This window comes from Bufo gargarizans, chromosome 1, assembly GCF_014858855.1.
Source record: "Bufo gargarizans isolate SCDJY-AF-19 chromosome 1, ASM1485885v1, whole genome shotgun sequence".
In the NCBI taxonomy this organism is placed as follows: Eukaryota; Metazoa; Chordata; class Amphibia; order Anura; family Bufonidae; genus Bufo; species Bufo gargarizans.
In genome coordinates, this window is record NC_058080.1 from 580,548,318 (window position 1) to 580,567,662 (window position 19,345).

Sequence of the window (19,345 nt, forward strand, 5' to 3'; positions counted from 1 at the left end):
AACGCTGCAGGCAGCTTTTTGGTTTCTGCCTCCAGAGCGGAATGGATGCATTCTGAGCGGATCCTTTTCCATTCAGAATGCATTAGGGCAAAGAACCGATCCGTTTTGGACCGCTTGTGAGAGCCCTGACCGGATCTCAGAAATGGAAAGCAAAACGCTAGTGTGAAAGTAGTCTCACTGAGGAGAGGCTTCTTTCTGGCCACTCTACTATAAAGCCCAAATTGGTGGAGTGCTGCAATGATGGTTCACCTTCTGGAAGTTTCTCCCATCTGCACACAGGATCTTTGGTTCTCAGCCAGAGTGACCATTGGGTCCTTGGTCACCTCTCCTACAAAGTCCCTTTCCCCTCCGATTACTTAGTTTGGTGGAGCAGCCAGCTCTAGGAAGAGTCTTTAAAAAGCTTCTATTTCAGATTTATGGATCCCACTCTTGGAAGCGTTGCAGTGCAGATGTTTTTTTCTACCCTTCTTTAGATCTGTTCCTCCTCATAATTCTGTCTCTGGGCTCTACAGGCAGTTTTCTTCCCCATGGCTTGGTTTTTGCTCTGATATGCATTGTCAGCTGTGAGACCTTATAAGGACACGGGGATGTCTTTCCAAATCATGTCCTTTTATACTTAATTTACCGCAGGTGGACTTCACTCAAAGTTGTAGAAACATGTGAAAAAAGTAAAAGACTTTATAGAAAGTCAACCCAAAAGTAAAATTATATTCTTCATTTACTTTCTAAGCAGAGATATCATGCTGTGGTAGTGAACACACCTCTACTGCACAAAGTATGTATTACTATAATATCTTCCAGTTGCAGCTTTTATTTGTGCATATGTGAATGGTTTGTCTAGAAAGGACCAACACTTGAAGCTGATGACCTAAATAATCTAAGATTGGTTTCTAGCAATATTTAGCCAGGCAACCATGTTAAAAAAAAAACTTAAAAAAAATGATTGTGCAGTGTATATTTAAAGGGAATCTGTCACCAGGTTTTAGCATATTACATTGCCATGTACAATAAACTACCTTCCTGCTGTTGTCTTCTTTTATCGTTTCATGGTGTCATTTTGATAAAAAAGCGCTTTTTATGATATGCAAATGAACCTCCAAGATGCCCAGATGGGCGTTCTTCTTCTCTTGAGCCCAATAACCCCCCCCCCCCCCCCCCCCCCCCCCCGCAGTGCCGAGTCCGCCTTCATTTCCAGCCTAAGCACGCCGCCTCATCAAGAAATATCCTCCGACAGCCGAGGTGAATGGCGCCGCCCCCTCTGCTACATCATCTGATACTTTCCAGCTACGCCCCTGGCTTCTTCCTTTTGGCTGCCGGGAATCTCGCGCAGGCGCAGTACTGCCGACTGCCTTTGCGATCGTAATGCTACTGAGGGCAACAGCCTCAAAAGTGTCAATAGGCATGGCCGAGCAATCACTGGGTTTGGCGCATGCCCAGTGATTCTTTTGATGCTGTTGCCCTCAGGAGCTTTATGATCGCACAGGCGCGGGCAGTACTGCTCCTGCGCGAGATTTCCGGCGGCCGAAAGGAAGAAGCCAGGGGCGTAGCTGGAATGTATTTGATGAAGTAGCAGAGGGGGCGCCGCCGTTCACCTCGGCTGTCGGAGGGTATTTCTTGATGAGGTGGCGTGCTTGAGCTGGAAATTAAGGCGGACTGGGGACTGCAGGGGGGGGGGGGGGGGTTATTGGGCTCAAGAGAAGAATAACGCCCCTCTGGGCACCTTGGAGGTTCATTTGCATATCATAAAAAAGGACACCATAAAAAAAGATAAGAGGACCACAGCAGGAAAGAAGGTAGTTTATTGTACATGGCAATGGTGACAGCTTAATATGCTAAAACCTGGTGACAGATTCCCTTTAACAGTTGGCGTAGGTACAGTGTTGCAGGGAGATTAGCAATTTGGCAGCCATCATATCTTTCCTGACTCTGTAGAGTTAAAGGGGTATTCCGAGCTTGTTTATTGGGTCCCCTCATGCAGAAAAACTTAAAGGGGTTGTCCGAGCTTTTAATATTGATGACCTAGGGTCCATTCACACGTCCGCAAACGGGTCCGCATCCATTCTACAATATCAGAAATGGGTGCGGACCCATTCATTCTTTATGGGGCCGGAAAAGATGCGGAGAGCACACTATGTGCTCTCCGCATCCGCATTTCCAGAGCGCGCCCCTGAACTTCCGGGCCACGGCTCCGCAAAAAAATAGAACATGTCCTATTCTTGTCCGCAATTGCGGACAAGAATAGGCAGTTCTATGGGGGGTGCCGGCCGGGTGTATTGCAGATCCGCAATACACTACAGACGTGCGACTGGACCCTTATCCTGAGGATCGGTCATCAATATCAGATCGGCGGGGGTCCGACACCCAGCATTCAGCTGTATGAGGAGATGGCGTGCGCAGTGCACATGTTCTGTCTCCGGTTTCTCTTCCTGTTTACCGCTGCTTTGCTATAGACAGCAGCGAGGAACAGGAAGAGAAAAGGCACGTGCACACTGCGTCTCCTCATATAGCTGATTGGCAGGGGTGCCGGGTGTTGGACCCCCGCTGATCTGATATTGATGACCTATCCTGAGGACAGGTCATCAATATTAAAAGCCCCAACAACCCTTTTAATAGAAGGAATTTGCCAATTGCAGTGGTTTATTGAAAATGCCCCCTTGTAGTGTGTACTGCGGATATGGCCACCGCTGCAATCTTGCAGCAGTGGCAGCGTTTGCGCAGTGGGGTGAACTCCTCTTCTTACTGTCGTGGCTGGGATTGCAGGAGCATGCATGCGTGGCAGTTCCCGTCCATGGCGCTGCAGCATTTCGTGTATAGGTCAGCTCCATTACATGTGCAGTAGTCCTGGAGCTGGCCTATACAGCTTTGATGAGATAGAATGGCAGAACCTAGCATTGGGAATGTGCACATGCAGGCAGTCTGCACAATGCGCACATTAGAGCGCTGCCTGCCTTTTTGGCTTCAGTTAAATAGAATAGATCCACCCACTAAACTTCCAGGAATTGCTGAGCTGTGGAGGTGAACAAGGGAGATAGGACAACACTTTAGGCTAGGGCTACATGGTGACTTTTGTCACGTGACAAAAGAGGTACAACTACACTGCGACATAATGCGCAACATTTTTGTAATGATAGTCAATGGTGTCACACTGCGATGCAACAGTCACACAAAGATCCAACTTGGATGGGTTTTTGCCGCCGTTCCAGTCACAGTGCGACACCATTGACTATAATTACAAAAAAAATTGTGTCGCCGTGTAGCCCTAACTATTACACATGATGGATTTTGAGAACGCACTGAAAAAATCAGCGCGTAATCCGCTCAAATTTTTTGCATGTTACATTTTTTATTTTCAGCTTCCCATTTATTTCAATGGAAGAATCAACACGGATAATACATATTGGTCTTTGGATTATAGTTGTGTTGTGAGCAGTCTCCTCATGTCCACAGTCTACTTATCTAGTGATGAAAAATCTGGATTCTTTGTTGTATTTGTATATTGATGGGTGCTTTGTGTGGGATTTGTGTGTTCATTAAGGTCTGTTTCTCTTTTCTGCAGGAACACCAGCACCAGAGGCAAGGTAAGAAAGCCAGCGTCCCTCCCTATAAAGAAGTTAAAAGGGTATTCCGGTTAGTCTCCTGGGACCTCCACCGATCACGAGAATGGGGGCCTGGTACCCGGAGGAGCCCCCCCTGTATGGACAGAGCAACTGGTGGTAAATCGGCGCCACCACCCCATCCATTTCTGTGGGAGCACCAGAGATAGCTGAGCGCTGTACTCGGCTATCTCAGACACTTCCAGAGAAATGAATGGAGCGGAGGCGACTTTACTGACCAGCCGTTCCATCCATTTCAGGAGGGCTCCACAGGGTACAGGGCCCCCGTTCTCATGATCATTTGGGCCCCAGCGGTAGGACCCCCACAGATCTGATAGTTATCCAGTATCCTGTGGAAAGGGGATAACTTATTTTAACTGGAATACATGTGCCATTATTGTCATGACTCTGGTGTGCTGTATTAACTCATTTCTGTATGTTCTGATTTTAGCCGAAAAAGAAGATGAACTCAAGGTCTGACGAAGTTGATAAGGAGGAGTAACGTCTCTATATGTTTCTTGAATCTTTTGTATTATATCTTCTATTACACTTCTGTAAAGGAGAGTCTATAAAACTGCTCAAGAAGGTGCGGGCACACTCCTTTATAGGGCTAGTCCTGTCTGAACACTGTCTTCTTTATGTATATGATAGGGGATATATGTTTGTCTATGATGTTTCTTTGTATATATCTTTTGTATGGGGCTTATAATTTTTAATAATGGGATTGTATGATTTGAGCAGGTTACATTTATTCACCTGAACAGTGAGATTTTGCTTAACCTGCTGTTATAATTCAGGTCTAGAGCAGATTTTTCTTGGACTGTTGCTATATTCATGGCACCTCCTGTACTGCCGCTCTCTAAGAGATCAGTGTTTTATCAGTGTGCATTAACTTAATTTGCTGGAATGATGAAACTTCATGCAAAAAAAGATATAAAGCAATATTTTCATTTAATAAGCAAAATATTCAAAGCAATAAAAGACTAACCATGTATTCAGCCAGAGGGGTTGGATTTTGAAAGAGTATCGGTCAGTATGGTCAAACCTATTACACCAGCTATACTGTCTAGTGGGATTGATCACTTTGATTAAAACAATATCCTCTTTAGGTCTCTAGGTTGAACAATTGTCGAGAAATCTCCATTTGTATTATTTGTATTTGGCAATAACTGAACGGTGTTAACTAACTGGTGCTCTGAGGGCTCCGGCCAGCCCCTCGGGGCTCCACCTAGCCCCGAGGGGCTGGCCGGAGCCCTCAGAGCACCAGTTAGTTAACACCCTTCAGTTATTGCCAATCTTCCCTTCCCCGGGAATGACGGGACTAGACATCTTGTCTTCTCCCGGCCTGCGCTGTCTTGATGTGACCTGAAAGTGGAGGCAATTTGCATGATGATAAAAACTGAGATTTTTCAACAACAATGCAACCTAGAGACATAAGGAAGGTATCGTTTTAATCAGCATAATCAACCCTAGCAGGCAGTATGCATAGTTTTAATAGTGTTGAGCATACTGATAGATGCACTTTAGAGGACCCATCACCACATAATGGAATGCAATGTGAAGGCTCCATGTAATAGAGCAGGAGAAGCCGAGCAGATTGATATATATTTTTGTGGGAAAAGACCACCCTCCGAGGTGTTATCAGTGATTGATAGCATTCTCTGTAATATACATAGATAGTTGTCAGTCATTGATAACACCTCCTCCGTGTACTGAGAGCTGTTCATAGGGTTGTTGTTAATGGTTTATTCAGACGACTGTAAGAATGAGTCCGCATTTATCCATTCTGCAATTTTGCGGAACTGGTGCGGACCCATTCATTTCAATTGGGCCGCAAAAGATGCGGACAGCACACAGTGTTCTGTCCGCATCAGTTATTCCGTTCTGCAGCCCAGCAAAAAAGATAAGAGCATTCCCAAGGCATTTTCTATCATAGCGTTGGCCATGTGTGGCCCGCACATTGCGGAACGCACATGGGCCGGTATCCGTGTTTTGTAGATCCGCAATTTGTGTACTGGAAAACAGAACGGTCATCTGAATGTAGCCTAAGGCTAAATGCACACGACCGTATGTGTTTTGCAGTCCACAAATTGCGGATCCGCAAAAAAAAAAAAAACACTGACATCCATATGCCATCCGTTTTTATTGCGGATCCATTGTAACAATGCCTAAAACGGACAAAAATAGAAAATGTAAAAAAAAAAAAATTCGGGTCTACGGAACGGACATACGGATGCGGATAGCACACGGTCTGCTGTCCGCATTTTTTGCGGACCCGTTGAATTAAATGGGACGGCCACGGAAACAAAATAAGTTCGTGTGCATGAGGCCTAAGTTAGAGAAATATAATTATATAAATGTATAAATTACAAGTTTTACTGAATATTTTCCCGTAATACTATATATCAATCTCAGCTCCTCCTGCTCTATAACAGGCTGCCTGTACATTGCACTAGTCATTGGAATTACATCATGGGGTTTACAGAATTGTCTTGTAAAGTGGGCTGCATGTCTGTAATGTGTATTTCAGAGTTGTATTCTTTGGGGAGAATATATCATTAGTGTAAAAAGAAAAGTCAACCTTCATCACTTTACAAAAGTGGGTGGGAATGTGGCCTACGTTGACCAGTTGCACTCCAGATTTACCACTGCAACTTTTGCTAAATCGCACCAGTAGGAGGGTGGAGTAGAAAAACCAGAGCAGCATTTCTAGTCAAAAATATTAGGTATAAAGATGTTTCGAATTTATCAAGCCACGTGCAACATTTGCTAAACTTAGTACTTAAAGTACTCCAACACAGACACAAGCAAAACTGATATCTAAATTTGCCCTCATGATAAATTACCCCCATGTGTATGAATATGTTTACATGTTGTTCTATTACTAAGTACACGTATGACTGTTCTCACTATAGCTTCCATTAGCTAATCATTCAGTCTGTGCTTCTTCTGATTTACGGTACAGCGTTTTCATCAGGTTGGCTATTTTTTTATCGATTTGATTTATTTTGGACTCTGTTCACATCTGCATCTTGGTTACCATTATAAAAAAAACTGAAACGGTGTCAGATGACTGACATCAGCGGCAACCAATAAATCCCATTGATTTGAAAATAGGTGGCTGATGCTATCTTTCCAGACCAAAACAATAGAATTCGCATCGGATTTCAATGAGCCTTCAATGCAGAAGTGAACATAATGGTAGACTGGCCGACTTTTAACAAGAACTGATAAATTATATGCAGATAAACAATTTCTGAGAAATGTCTTAAAGCGGACCAATCAGGTTCATGCAGTGGAAGTAGCCAGTTTGTAAAAGAAACCATTTTGCCAAATGATGGGAATCTGTAGTACCGCAAAGTGCCTGATTATCTAATCTTTTCGTACTGGATGTATTTTATAGAACCTCGTATGGCTCATTCTTTACTATTTGATACTTTAAAACAGATATTTCTATGTTGCTTTTTGGGGTTGCTCATTTTAAATGTATTTTATACATCAATAAATAAACTATAAAATGTGCATCACTGATATTTAATCTTGCTTCTACCAGTTAGACCTTTATCACAGCCTTTATAATAAAACTAAGTCCAGTTTCACATTTGTGGCTGATGTTCTGGCATTGCCTGCACACCTCATTGACTATAATAGGTTCCGGTGGGGAGATCCGACTGCTACCCGGCAAATATGCTGGGATTTGGTTGGATAAATACCGATGCGTGCTGCGTCCGGCCAATTCTCAGCATATTGCAGTGTAGTGGCAGTGTCACGGCACGGTGTGGGAGTGAAGGGGAAAAGGTACTAGGCTTGGATATGGGAAAAGGTCACCACCTAGTGAATCCCTAACCTGAGCCCTGACTACTAGAAGTATGAACAGACCTTGATGGTAGGAATGTTCACACTCTGGAACCTAGGGCCCTGTAGGGCCCTGGAAATAGTGTCAGGACACGAGATGACCTGTTCCTTCCCAGCTGAAGGAACAGAAGACTCCCTCAGGCCCAATACCAAAAGGTAGGGGAAAACCACAAACAAGAAATAGGGAGAAGACACTTAACTCCAAAATATGCAGACGAGCAGGAACTCAGAGGAGGGCCAAACACCCGCTCTTCACAACCAAAAAGATCTATAAACCGCATAGCTAAATAGAGGAGTAGGCATTACCACTTAAGCTGCACCTGAGACTAGAGGTGTGGTCAAACCCAGCAACAACACAGACGATCACGTGCAGGGGCGTGGCCAGGGGAGGGGGGGTGAGTTCCACCACCTTTTCTGAGAAAAAAAAGCCCTGATAAAACATGTTAAACATAAAATGTGGTTTTGCCTAGATTGAGTAAATATTTTAACCGACACTGTATCAACAAATATTGCTTTTCTATGTTTAACAAAAAAACGCAGTGTCTGAACTCTCAACTATAGCAAATCAACCTAAAAACAAACCTATAGGTGCATGGCTAACGCTTAGGTTAAAGGGGTGCTTCCTTCTCAGTAAATATACATTAAGTCTTTCCTTAGATTTAGTCCCGTGGGATATCTTGTGTTTAATTTCAAAATCCAGAAAGCTTCTCTTTAAAGGGTTAATTTTTTCGTATCTTTCTCCCACAAAGGGGAGGAGATCTGTTCTATTGCATATGCACAAAAGGTATGCAGGCTTCTGTTGTGGGAAGTGGTAAAATGTTTCCCAGCATTCAAAATATTCACGTATGCGCTATTTGTAATATAATTTAAATGTTCCAATAATCTCGATTTTACATCTCCAAGTTGTGCAACCCACATACAGAAGTCTGCATTCCACACACTCGATCACATAAACCACTCCGGTGGAATTACAATTAATGTACAATTTGATAGGAAAACTGTTGTTATCCGATGAATCTCGGAAAGTCTTCTGGGGGAGGACATGACCACAGGCTCTGCAAGGGTGACTACCACATCATGTGAATCCAATGTATTACAACCAGGTCTGTTTGCGTTTTGATTTAGTTAGGGAAGTGAAGAGAGAGGGACACAGTGAGGTTGCAAGAGACGGAGGTCATCTTGAGACCACCCTGTGTCCATCTCTCAACAATTGATATAATGCTTGATCTTCAAATAACAAAGAGATGCACTTTGAAATGGATTCTCGGATTTGACGAAACTGGTTGCTATATGTAAGTTCCAAGGTTGGCAATTGTTTAGTATTTTTGAATCTGTTGTTGGATTAAATATTTCCAAACAACAAATCTCCACGCTTCTTTCTCTGTGCTATTCCCTGTGCCCGTTGCATCATCCACATAGGGTAACCCCTGGATGTCAGGCGTGCAGCGATGATATTGCTCTCATAATGGAAGAATATATCATCGCTGCAATTACGTCTTGCGCGAATAAATTCGCCAACGGGAATGGACTTGATTGTATGTATGGGATGGTGGCTATCCGCGTCTGAGAATAGTGTTGCCCGTTGTTGGTTTAGAGTATGTTTTGGACCACCTCCCCTTTAATACCTGTCAGGGTTAGATCTAGAAAATCAATTGAAACCGCATTGTGTTGTTAAGATAGGCTTCAAATGAGGGTATGGCAGATACATCGCCAGCCCAGACCATGAGCAGGTCATCGGTGTATCTGCCATACCACTGAATGTCCTCTAGATAAGGATTATCTGTACTGAATATATAAATGTTAATTGAAGCAAAAATAATTGTGCACCAACAAAAATTGTGTGACTTCCAATATACAGTCATGTGAAAAAATTAGGACACCCTTTGAAAGCATGTGGTTTTTTGTAACATTTTTAATAAAAGGTTATTTCATCTCCGTTTCAACAATACAGAGAGATTAAAGTAATCCAACTAAACAAAGAAAACTGAAGAAAAGTCTTTTCAAGATCTTCTGTAAATGTCATTCTACAAAAATGCCTATTCTAACTGAGGAAAAAGATAGGACACCCTCACATGTATTCCCTCTTAAATTGGCTCAGATCTCACACAGGTATATCACACCAGGTGCACATAATTAGTAGATCGTTACTCTGCATGTTGAATGAGGCTTGCCCTATTTAAACCTCAGACATTTAGTTTGGTGTGCTCCTGACTGTTGAAGTGAGAGTGAGCACCATGGTGAGAGCAAAAGAGCTGTCAGAGGACTTCAGAAAAAAGATTGTAGCAGCCTATGAGTCTGGGAAGGGATTTAAAAAGATCTCAAAAGATTTTGAAATCAGCCATTCCACTGTCCGGAAGATATTCTACAAGTGGAGGGCTTTCAAAACAACTGCCAACATGCCCAGGACTGGTCGCCCCAGCAAGTTCACCCCAAGAGCAGACCGCAAGATGCTAAAAGAGGTCTCCAAAAACCCTAAAGTGTCATCTCGAGAACTACAGCAGGCTCTGGCTACTGTTGATGTAGAAGTACATGCCTCTACAATCAGAAAGAGACTGTACAAGTTTAACTTGCATGGGAGGTGTGCAAGGAGGAAACCTTTGCTTTCCAAGAGAAACATCGAGGCCAGACTGACATTTGCCAGAGATAAAGTTGACAAAGACCAGGACTTCTGGAATAATGTTCTTTGGACAGATGAGTCCAAAATTGAATTATTTGGACACAACAGCAGAGGACATGTTTGGCGTAAACCAAACACAGCATTCCAAGAAAAGAACCTCATACCAACTGTGAAGCATGGAGGTGGAAGTGTCATGGTTTGGGGCTGCTTTGCTGCAGCAGGACCTGGTCAGCTCACCATCATAGAATCCACGATGAATTCTACTGTGTATCAGAAGGTGCTTGAAGAACATGTGAGACCATCAGTTAGAAAATTAAAGCTGAAGCGGAACTGGACCATGCAACATGACAATGACCCAAAACATACTAGTAAATCAACCAAAGATTGGCTGAAAAAGAAGAAATGGAGAGTCCTGGAATGGCCAAGTCAAAGTCCAGATTTGAATCCCATTGAGATGCTGTGGGGTGACTTGAAAAGGGCTGTACGTGCAAGAAACCCCTCAAACATCTCACAGCTGAAAAAGTTCTGCATTGAGGAGTGGGGTAAAATTTCCTCAGACCGATGTCGAAGACTGGTAGATGGCTACAAGAACCGTCTCACTGCAGTTATTTCAGCCAAAGGAGGTAACACTCGCTATTAGGGGCAAGGGTGTCCTATCTTTTTTTCCTCAGTTAGAATAGGCATTTTTGTAGAATGACATTTACAGAAGATCTTGAAAAGACTTTTCTTCAGTTTTCTTTGTTTAGTTGGATTACTTTAATCTCTCTGTATTGTTGAAACGGAGATGAAATAACCTTTTATTAAAAATGTTACAAAAAACCACATGCTTTCAAAGGGTGTCCTAATTTTTTCACATGACTGTATATTGAATGTATTCATCAGCATGATGGCTATATTTTGTGTAAATGAAATTCTAATGCCAAGAGTGCAATGTGATGTGGAATTGAAGGGTACAAGCTCACTACATCGGCAGTGGGCCAATTGTAGTTGAGGCACCATTTTTGGTTAAAAAAAACTCCTTAAAACATCACTAGTGTCCTTTATGTACCCCGGAGTTCGTTTTGCTAGAGGTTGTAGAATAGAATCTAACCACAGGCCCAATCTTTCAGTCAGTGAGCCGATTCCTAAGACAATTGGGCGGAGTGGGGGTGGGTTTATTCCTTTATGGATCTTTGGTAAGGCATGAATGGGTGTAATGGGAGCCTCCACATCCAAGTAGGAGTATTCCTTATATGAAAAATACCCTGAATCTACATATAATATCCGAATATTCTTTTATATATAATTCAATGGGATTTGATTTTAACTTTTTGTATGTGGAGGAATCCATAATGATATCCATCATTTGGCTTTCATATACATTTCTATCAAGAACCACTACCGCTCTGCCTTTTATCAGCCAATTTAATCACGATACTGTGGGTATCTTTCAGTTCTTGGGGAGCTATTCTATGTTGTTTAGTTAGATTACTATACTTATATTTACTGTCCTTGTGTTCATTAAAGAAGGACAATTCCTTCTCCATCACCTCTTGAAAGATATCCATACCCACAGTAAGTAATTGTTTGGGATAGAACTGTGGATTGGTGACACAAAATTTTTGTGGTACACAATCTAGAGTTCCATTATCAGGGACTGACTGACTAGCTTATTTAAGGTCATAAGAGATATTTGTTCTCTGAACGATAAACCTGAATACATATTATTGCAATTGCTTTCTAACAGAGTCCAAATTGTTCTCCACCTCCGAAAAATGTTTTTTTTTTACTGTTAAATTTCTGACATATTTGTTGATATCAATGAACATATCGAAGTCAGTAGATGGAACAAAATTTAAACCTAGAGTCAAAACTTCATGTTGATTCTTAATTAGTACAGTTTTGGACAGATTTACAACATCAATATCATTGCATTCTACCCCCCACCTATTATTTCTTTTGGGGGCGGGTTGCCATATTGTGTGCTTTTTTTTCCTTGTTAATATGTCCCCCCCCGCCTGAACCATTTTTTTGTTTTCATGGGTGTGTTAGAAATATTTTTTTTTATTTTTTTTATAATATGAGTGTGTGGACAGTATCCACACAGTCCAGGACAGTATCTCTTGAATCAGTCCTGGATTTTTTCCAACGTTTGAGTCTTTGCACTAATATCTGAGAAGTCCACCTTTGAAGATTTGAAGCTGACTGAAGAATTCTTCCTATAACTTTTATTTCTTTTCTTTTTTTTAAATATATTTTGGTGTTAGATAAGGGTTTTCATTCACAGATAAGCAGAGGTGTGGCTAATAAAGCTTCTGAAGTATTATATTTTTATCTGTTATTTTCTCGCTTTTATCATTGGGGGACACAGAAGACCATGGGGTTAGCTGCTGCCACTAGGGAGCGACACTAAGCAAAAAAGTGTTAGCTCCTCCTCTCGGCTATACCCATCCTGCATACACTGAGCTAACCACTGGAAGACTAGGAGGAACAGTGGATCTCAAATCCATGGTTACCCACTAGCTACAGTGTCACCTTGTCTGCTACTCCTGGTCGCCCCTGGTACCGGTGTAGCCGCCATCCCCAAGGGGCGGCACACCCTGTAGTTCCATAGACGGAGTTGTTTCACTACTACTGGATTCTGTAGGTCCTGTCCCTTCCTTCGGCAGAATATGTGTGCTTACCGCTGGACCCATTCTGTAGCATTAACCCCTTCCATGGGCGGAGTAATTGCACTTGCTACAGGCTGTACGGTATCTAGTGCATTACCCCCCCTTTCATAGGCTGAGTACTTGCACTACCACTGGATACTGTACAGCCCATAGCATTACCATCCTTCCATAGGCAGAGTAATAGCACTTCCCCTGGGTACTGTACAGCCTGTAGCATTACCCTCCTTTTGTCAGCGGAGTGTTTGCACTTACCACTTGAGTCTATTCATTCTGTATCATTACTCTCTTTTCATAAGCAGGGTATTTGCACCTCCCGTTGGATCCTATACATCGGTAGCATTGCCCTCTTTCCATAGACGGAATAGTTACACCAAGAGTAATTGCTCTACCACTGGATCCTATAAAGACTATCGCGTTACCCTCCTTCCTTAGGCAGTAGTGCTTGCACTATCAGTGAACCCTGTACATCTTGTTTGGTTCCCCTCTTTCTGTCAGCAGAGTGATTTACTATCTCTGGAAGCTGTCCATCCTATCGCATTACCAGTCTTTCTTATTTAAGTAATGGCTTGAACATTGACTACTTTAATTTCTTCCTTGTTGCATTGCATCCTGTTCCATGGGTGGCCTATTTGCTAGACTTTGTACCTACAATCGCCTTATCCCCCCGTCATAAGTGGTATTTTGGCACTACTACTGGATACTGTGACTGCTTCACACTATCCTCTTCCTCAGGTAGTCATTGTTTGGATTGGTGTCGAGCGCCTACGTGGCAGCCTCGGCCTTCCAGGTAGGCGGGTAGCTAACAGGCTGTTGCCTTGAGTCCCTGTAAGGGATTGTCATTAGCACGCTCGGCGTCCACACTCCATCAGTAGGTGGAACGTCCTCACCGATTGCCAGTTTCCTCCTTTAATGGTGGCTACTGGTGTTTGATCTAATTTTCAGGTAGAACCTCTCCTCTGGCCCTGGAGGCCATAGTTGTTGCTATGGCCTCCCCCCTATCAGGCAGTCTTTGCGCTGGCCAGAGATTTTATGGCTACTACTGTGTGACCCCTTCCCAGGGGAAGTATTTGTGTTCATCCTTCAAATGGGGCTTACATGACGCATGGGTGGGGGACACTGCATCTATGTTTTTACTGCATCCCCTTCCTCCACAAGGAGTATCGGCCCTAGCATTACCCGCGGTATCTACAAAGCATTCATCCTTTGAAGGGTGGAGCCTTCTCGCTAGTTGTAATTGTGCTTGTGCATACATTTCCTTCTCCACAGGTGGCACTGTGCTCATGTTCTGCCATCACTGGGTGCGGTAGTCCCACCAGGCATTGTATGTATGGTGTGTACCTGAGGCGCTGGCTGACAGGTACTTTATTCATAGAAACATAGAATGTGTCGGCAGATAAGAACCATTTGGCCCATCTAGTCTGCCCAATATACTGAATACTATGAATAGCCCCTGGCCCTATCTTATATGAAGGATGGCCTTATGCCTATCCCATGCATGCTTAAACTCCTTCACTGTATTTGCAGCAACCACTTCTGCAGGAAGGCTATTCCATGCATCCACTACTCTCTCAGTAAAGTAATACTTCCTGATATTACTATTAAACCTTTGCCCCTCTAATGTAAAACTATGTCCTCTTGTAGCACTGTCATCTGCCCATACCATGAAATGCTGCAGTTGATGGGTTTGCTCACTTCTGGTGGGCATTAGTAAGTTTTTTTTTGCACCTGGTATAACCTACTGATTTCTATAGCGCTGGTTTAGCGCCTTGTTCCCTTTATGGGTAGTGCATTGCCTCTACATTCTGCTACAGTGACATTAGCGTTACCTCCTTGTGGAGTTTGGGTATGCACCTTCTCAGTTTGCATATGTGAGTTGTCTGCATTGCTCCCGTCACCGGGTAGAGCGGTCGTGCTGCCCTTGTTGTCACTCCTAAGTGCTGGTTCTTAACTGAGCCACATTGGCCTCTTCTACTCTCCCCTTCGGCAGGGCGAGTAGTTGCATTTCCCCCACATACTGTTTCTCTCTTTTCATAGCCATTTGGTTCTCGTATGCCTCCTTTCTGCTGTGGCGTGCCTGCGAGGGTGGTATTGGTTCTGTTACCAGTTTTTTTCTGGGACTTTGTGGCGTTCGGTGTCCACACTCCCTTCCTGGCACAGTATTTATACCATCTCCGTTTCCTGTCTGGCTATTTTGTCCATACCTCTGATAACCCCATTCTGTATCTCCTTTTTTAAAAAAAAATTTTTAATTAGGTTGTTCCGTAGTGGCGGTGGACAGTGTCTGATGAGTTTACACAACCTTTATATTTTTGTCCCTTTTCGCCTAGATGTTTGTTTTCTTTTTCAGCTTCCGGTTAGGTCTGCCAGTTCAGGCAGCCTTCCATGGAGTATCTGACGGCTTTTCTCCTCTCTTGTTTTAGAATTTAAAGGTCCTCCTCTACATGCCTCCGCTTACCACATTGTCTCACAGCCGGCATCCTGTTCCAATTAACCCCCGCGGCGCCGGAATCTCTATTTAAAGTTAGGATGTACTGGTACGCCCGAGTCCTTAAGGACTCGGGAAATAGGGCGTACCGGTATGCCCTACGTCCTTAAGGGGTTAAAGAGGTTGTACTCTCAAATCCTCCTCTTTCAGCTATTCTACAGTTTCTCCAGGTCGGCCTGGACAAGGGTCTAAACCTGTCAACGTTCAGAGTTCAGACCAGTGCTCTTTCTGCCTTTTTAGGCAGATCTTTAGCTCAAGACCCCCTACCCAGGAGGTTCCTCAAAGGAGCCGAAAGACTAAAACCTAGCCTCTTGAGACCTATCCCTGGATAGGATTTATCTGTCATTCTAAAGGGGTTGTCCTCTCCCCCTTTTGAACCTTTGGAAACAGACCTTAGATTTTTATCTTTAAAGGTCACTTTTCTGTTGGCCATAACTTCAGCCAAAAGGATTTGAAAACTTCAGGCCTTGGTGGCCGCCGAGCCTTACACCCTCTTCCTCTAGGACAGGATCCTGTTGAGGTTTCTACCGACCTTTGTTCCCAAACTTCCGTCATTCAGGAACACTAATCAGACCGTTACCTTACCGATTTTGTGTCCCTCTCCTGCAGCTCCTGAGGAAGAAGCCCTCCATTCCTTGGAAATCTCAAAATTTACCTGAACAGAACTGTGGACTTTAGAAGATCTGAAAACCTCCTTGTGTCCTTTTCAGGGAAAAACAAAGGTCTTAAGGCCTTTAAACCCTCTTTAGGTAGGTGGGTGAAAGAGGCACTCTGCTAAGTTTTTTTAGCTCAGGATTTGGCTCCTCCATCCTTTGTCACTGCCCACTCTATAAGAGCAGTGTCCACCTCTTATCCGGAGAAAAGATTGGTTTCCCTAGAACAGGAATGCTCAACCTGTGGCCCTCCAGCTGTTGCAAAACTACAACTTCCACCATGCCTGGACAGCCTACAGCTATTGGAGCATGCTGGGAGTTGTAGTTTTGCAACAGCTGGAGGGCCGCAGGTTGGGCATCCCTGCCCTAAAACAAATCTGTGCTGCAGCGTCTTGGAGTTCCCAGAGCACTTTCATTAAACATTATCACCTAGATTCCAGGCATTCTGAGGGAGTGGTTTTTGGACGTACCATTCTGAATGCCGCCCTCTCAATTTGTCTGTTTTGCTCCTTGCTAGGTCCCCACTTGTGCTGCTGGTTAGGACGAAAGGGAAGCGTTAATTTTAACGTAAATTTGTTTTCCCTTAGTCCTAACAGCAGCACACAAATTTCCCACCCGATCTTAGCAATAAGAATTCCACCTGTCCTGCCAGTTTGACAGGGGAGAACTCCCCACTTGTGCTGCTGGTTAGGACGAAAGGGAAGCGTTAATTTTAACGTAAATTTGTTTTCCCTTAGTCCTAACAGCAGCACACAAATTTCCCACCCGATCTTAGCAATAAGAATTCCACCTGTCCTGCCAGTTTGACAGGGGAGAACTCCCCACTTGTGCTGCTAAGACTAAGGGAAAACAAATTTACATTAAAATTAACCCTTTTTGGCTAGGGAGCAATCATCTGGGGAAACACACAAAACCTGTCCTAATCACACAGCAGGACAACTTACACTAAAGAGCTGCCTCATCCTCCTCTCTGCTCTACTGGTCAGGGATTCTAATTCTAAATACAGCTGATCTTTAGCTGAATCTCTGGGGAATTTAGTTTATAAGAAGTGCAGAGAGGACAGAATGTGGTAATGGAGACTGCATACAAGCTCTGCTGCTCATCAGCCACATCCTCTCTGTACTTCATGTCTCCTCGTGAGCTCCATTTCTACAGAGTTTCAGCTGAAGATCATATTAAACTGTATTCAGGATCATCATAACCCCTGACAAGCAGAGTAGAGAGGAAGATGAGGCAGCTCTTTACGTCAGTGTTGTGAATTAAATTGTCCTCCTGGGTGATTAGGACAGGTTTTGTGTGTACTTATAGGATGGCTACCATTTTATTTCTTCTAATGATTGCTCCCTAGACAAAACTAGCCATTATAACTAATGAAAGGTATTTGGGAATATATATTTTTGTAAAGTAATATTTAAGTATTTTAATTTTCTTAACTGTCGGAGGACCTCTTTAAGTTTCCAGTCCACCCCTGGTCTACACCTTTCTTTATGAAATGTTCTAGTTCCTCTGACCATTACACCCCCCACCCTATTGCATTACCTTTCCCCAGGCCACTATCTGCACTGCCCCTTCTATCAGCTAGTCAACTCACCCCTCCCCAGGTTAAACACTCCTACAACCTGGCTAGCTTCTCCCCCAAAGCAGCTGCACCTTCCCCACTGAGGTGCAGCCCATCCCTACAATAAAGCCTGTAGCCAACAGAAATTTACCCAGTTCTCCAGAAACCAAAACCTCTCCTTCCTACAGCGGTTATTGAGCCACTCATTTACCTCCCCCTATATGTTATTCAACTTGCCTACACTATTGTCAATACACCAATGCAGTGACTGGCTGAGTGGGGGATTTCCTGTGTATCAATATGAGACCAGGAAGTATAGATTGGTGCAGACCTGGTTAGCATGGGAATGAAAGTAGCAGGGGATCAGTGAGGGATTATTTTTAATTTTTTGGTCTATTCGTCCAAAATTTTCTCAGTCGGATAATCCCTTTACAACAAATATTAGTATGACTTCTAGACATGTTCCTTACACAGTCACACGTATTGATTAGCTTGCGACATTTAATGTAGTTACACCCACTGGCCGTGCCTGTGTTATATTCCTAGATTAACATATACAGTAAAGGGAGTGTGTCAGCATCACCTCTAGTAAACTAAGTCCAAGTTCACATATTTATTGCTCACCTGAGTGCATATGCTCATTTGCAAAAACTCAAAAATCTACAAAAAGGAGTAAATGACCTCTTAAAACAAATACTTCTTTACACTCAGGTGAGCAACAGATATGTGAACTTGGGCTTGGTTTGTTAGAGATGTTGCTGCTGACAGACAGGTAAAAATCATTAATTTCTACTGATAATTTGTTTTCCCTTAGTCCTAACACCAGCACAGATGGTATTAACCATCCCCATGGACTGGTAGGACCGGTGGAATTATTAATGAGCCCAAGTAAATCAAACAATTAAATACCCCCTATAAAGTAGGGAACCACCCCCAGCCCACTGTGTTGTAGCAAGAAAAAACTAAACTTACTAGGGTGGGATCTTTGTGACTGCCGTTAGGACTAAGGGAATACAAATTATCGTTAGAAATTAACGATTCCCTTACGTCCTACCAGCAGCACAGATGGGGAGATGGCAAGAAGAACCCCTAGGGAGGGCCCTCATGCCTGGCAGAATCAAGTATAGTCTGCCCAAAGGCCGAGTACTCAGCTAATCTAGAATCCAATCTATAATGGGAGATGAATGTTGATTCAGAGCTCCAGGAGGCAGACTTGCAAATCATGTCGAGAGGAAGAAGACTCCTCTCGGCAAAAGAAGTGGCTATGGCCCTAGTAGAATGGGCCTTCACGAACCCCGGAGGGTTTAGATATTGGGAAACAAAGGCTTCCCTAATAGCCTCCTTAATCCATCGACTGCTGGATGGTTTAGATGCCTTATGGCCTTTAACCTTACCGGCAAACAAGATTAGAAGATTTTTTTAATTTCCTAAACTCCTTTGATCTATCCACATAGATCCGGAGGCATCTTGAGACGTCCAGAGGATGTATAGCAGGTTCCTCGTAGGAGGTAGAAGGTTTAGAAAGAAACGGGAGGGATATCACCTGGTTGATATTCTGTAACAAAGGAACTTTAGGGCTGAAATCTTAAAAGGACCCGGTCTTGAAAAAAAGATGGTATAGGGCTCGTGTGCTGAGAGAACTTGAAGCTCGGAGACCCTCTTGGCCAAAGTCACTGCAAGAAGAAAATCAAGCTTCCATGTGATGAACTTGAAAGCCACCTCCTTCAAAGGCTCAAAGGGGGGAGATGCTAACCCCTTGAGGACTACGGATTCCTATTGAGGAATAGGTCTCAGTACTGTAGGCTTTAATCTTTCAGCTCCCTTAAGGAACCGTTTTGATGAGCGGGTCCTGAGAAAAAGACCTGTTGAGGCAGGCTGAGATGGCTAAAAGTTAAACCCACAGAGTAGATGGGGCAAGGCCTTTGTCAAGGC

General features: G+C 43.5%; 1 protein-coding gene across 1 annotated transcript in view; it reads left to right on the top strand.

Moving 5' to 3' along the window:
- The window catches only part of TRAFD1 (TRAF-type zinc finger domain containing 1), a 53,420-nt gene extending 48,652 nt beyond the window's left edge, over positions 1–4,768 (top strand). Inside the window, exons 11-12 of the mRNA XM_044275796.1 lie at positions 3,557–3,578; positions 4,045–4,768. Coding sequence (XP_044131731.1) covers positions 3,557–3,578; positions 4,045–4,095 — 73 coding nt within the window. The 3' untranslated portion in view covers positions 4,096–4,768. The remainder of the gene's footprint in view (positions 1–3,556; positions 3,579–4,044) is intronic.
- The last annotated feature ends 14,577 nt before the right edge of the window (positions 4,769–19,345 follow it).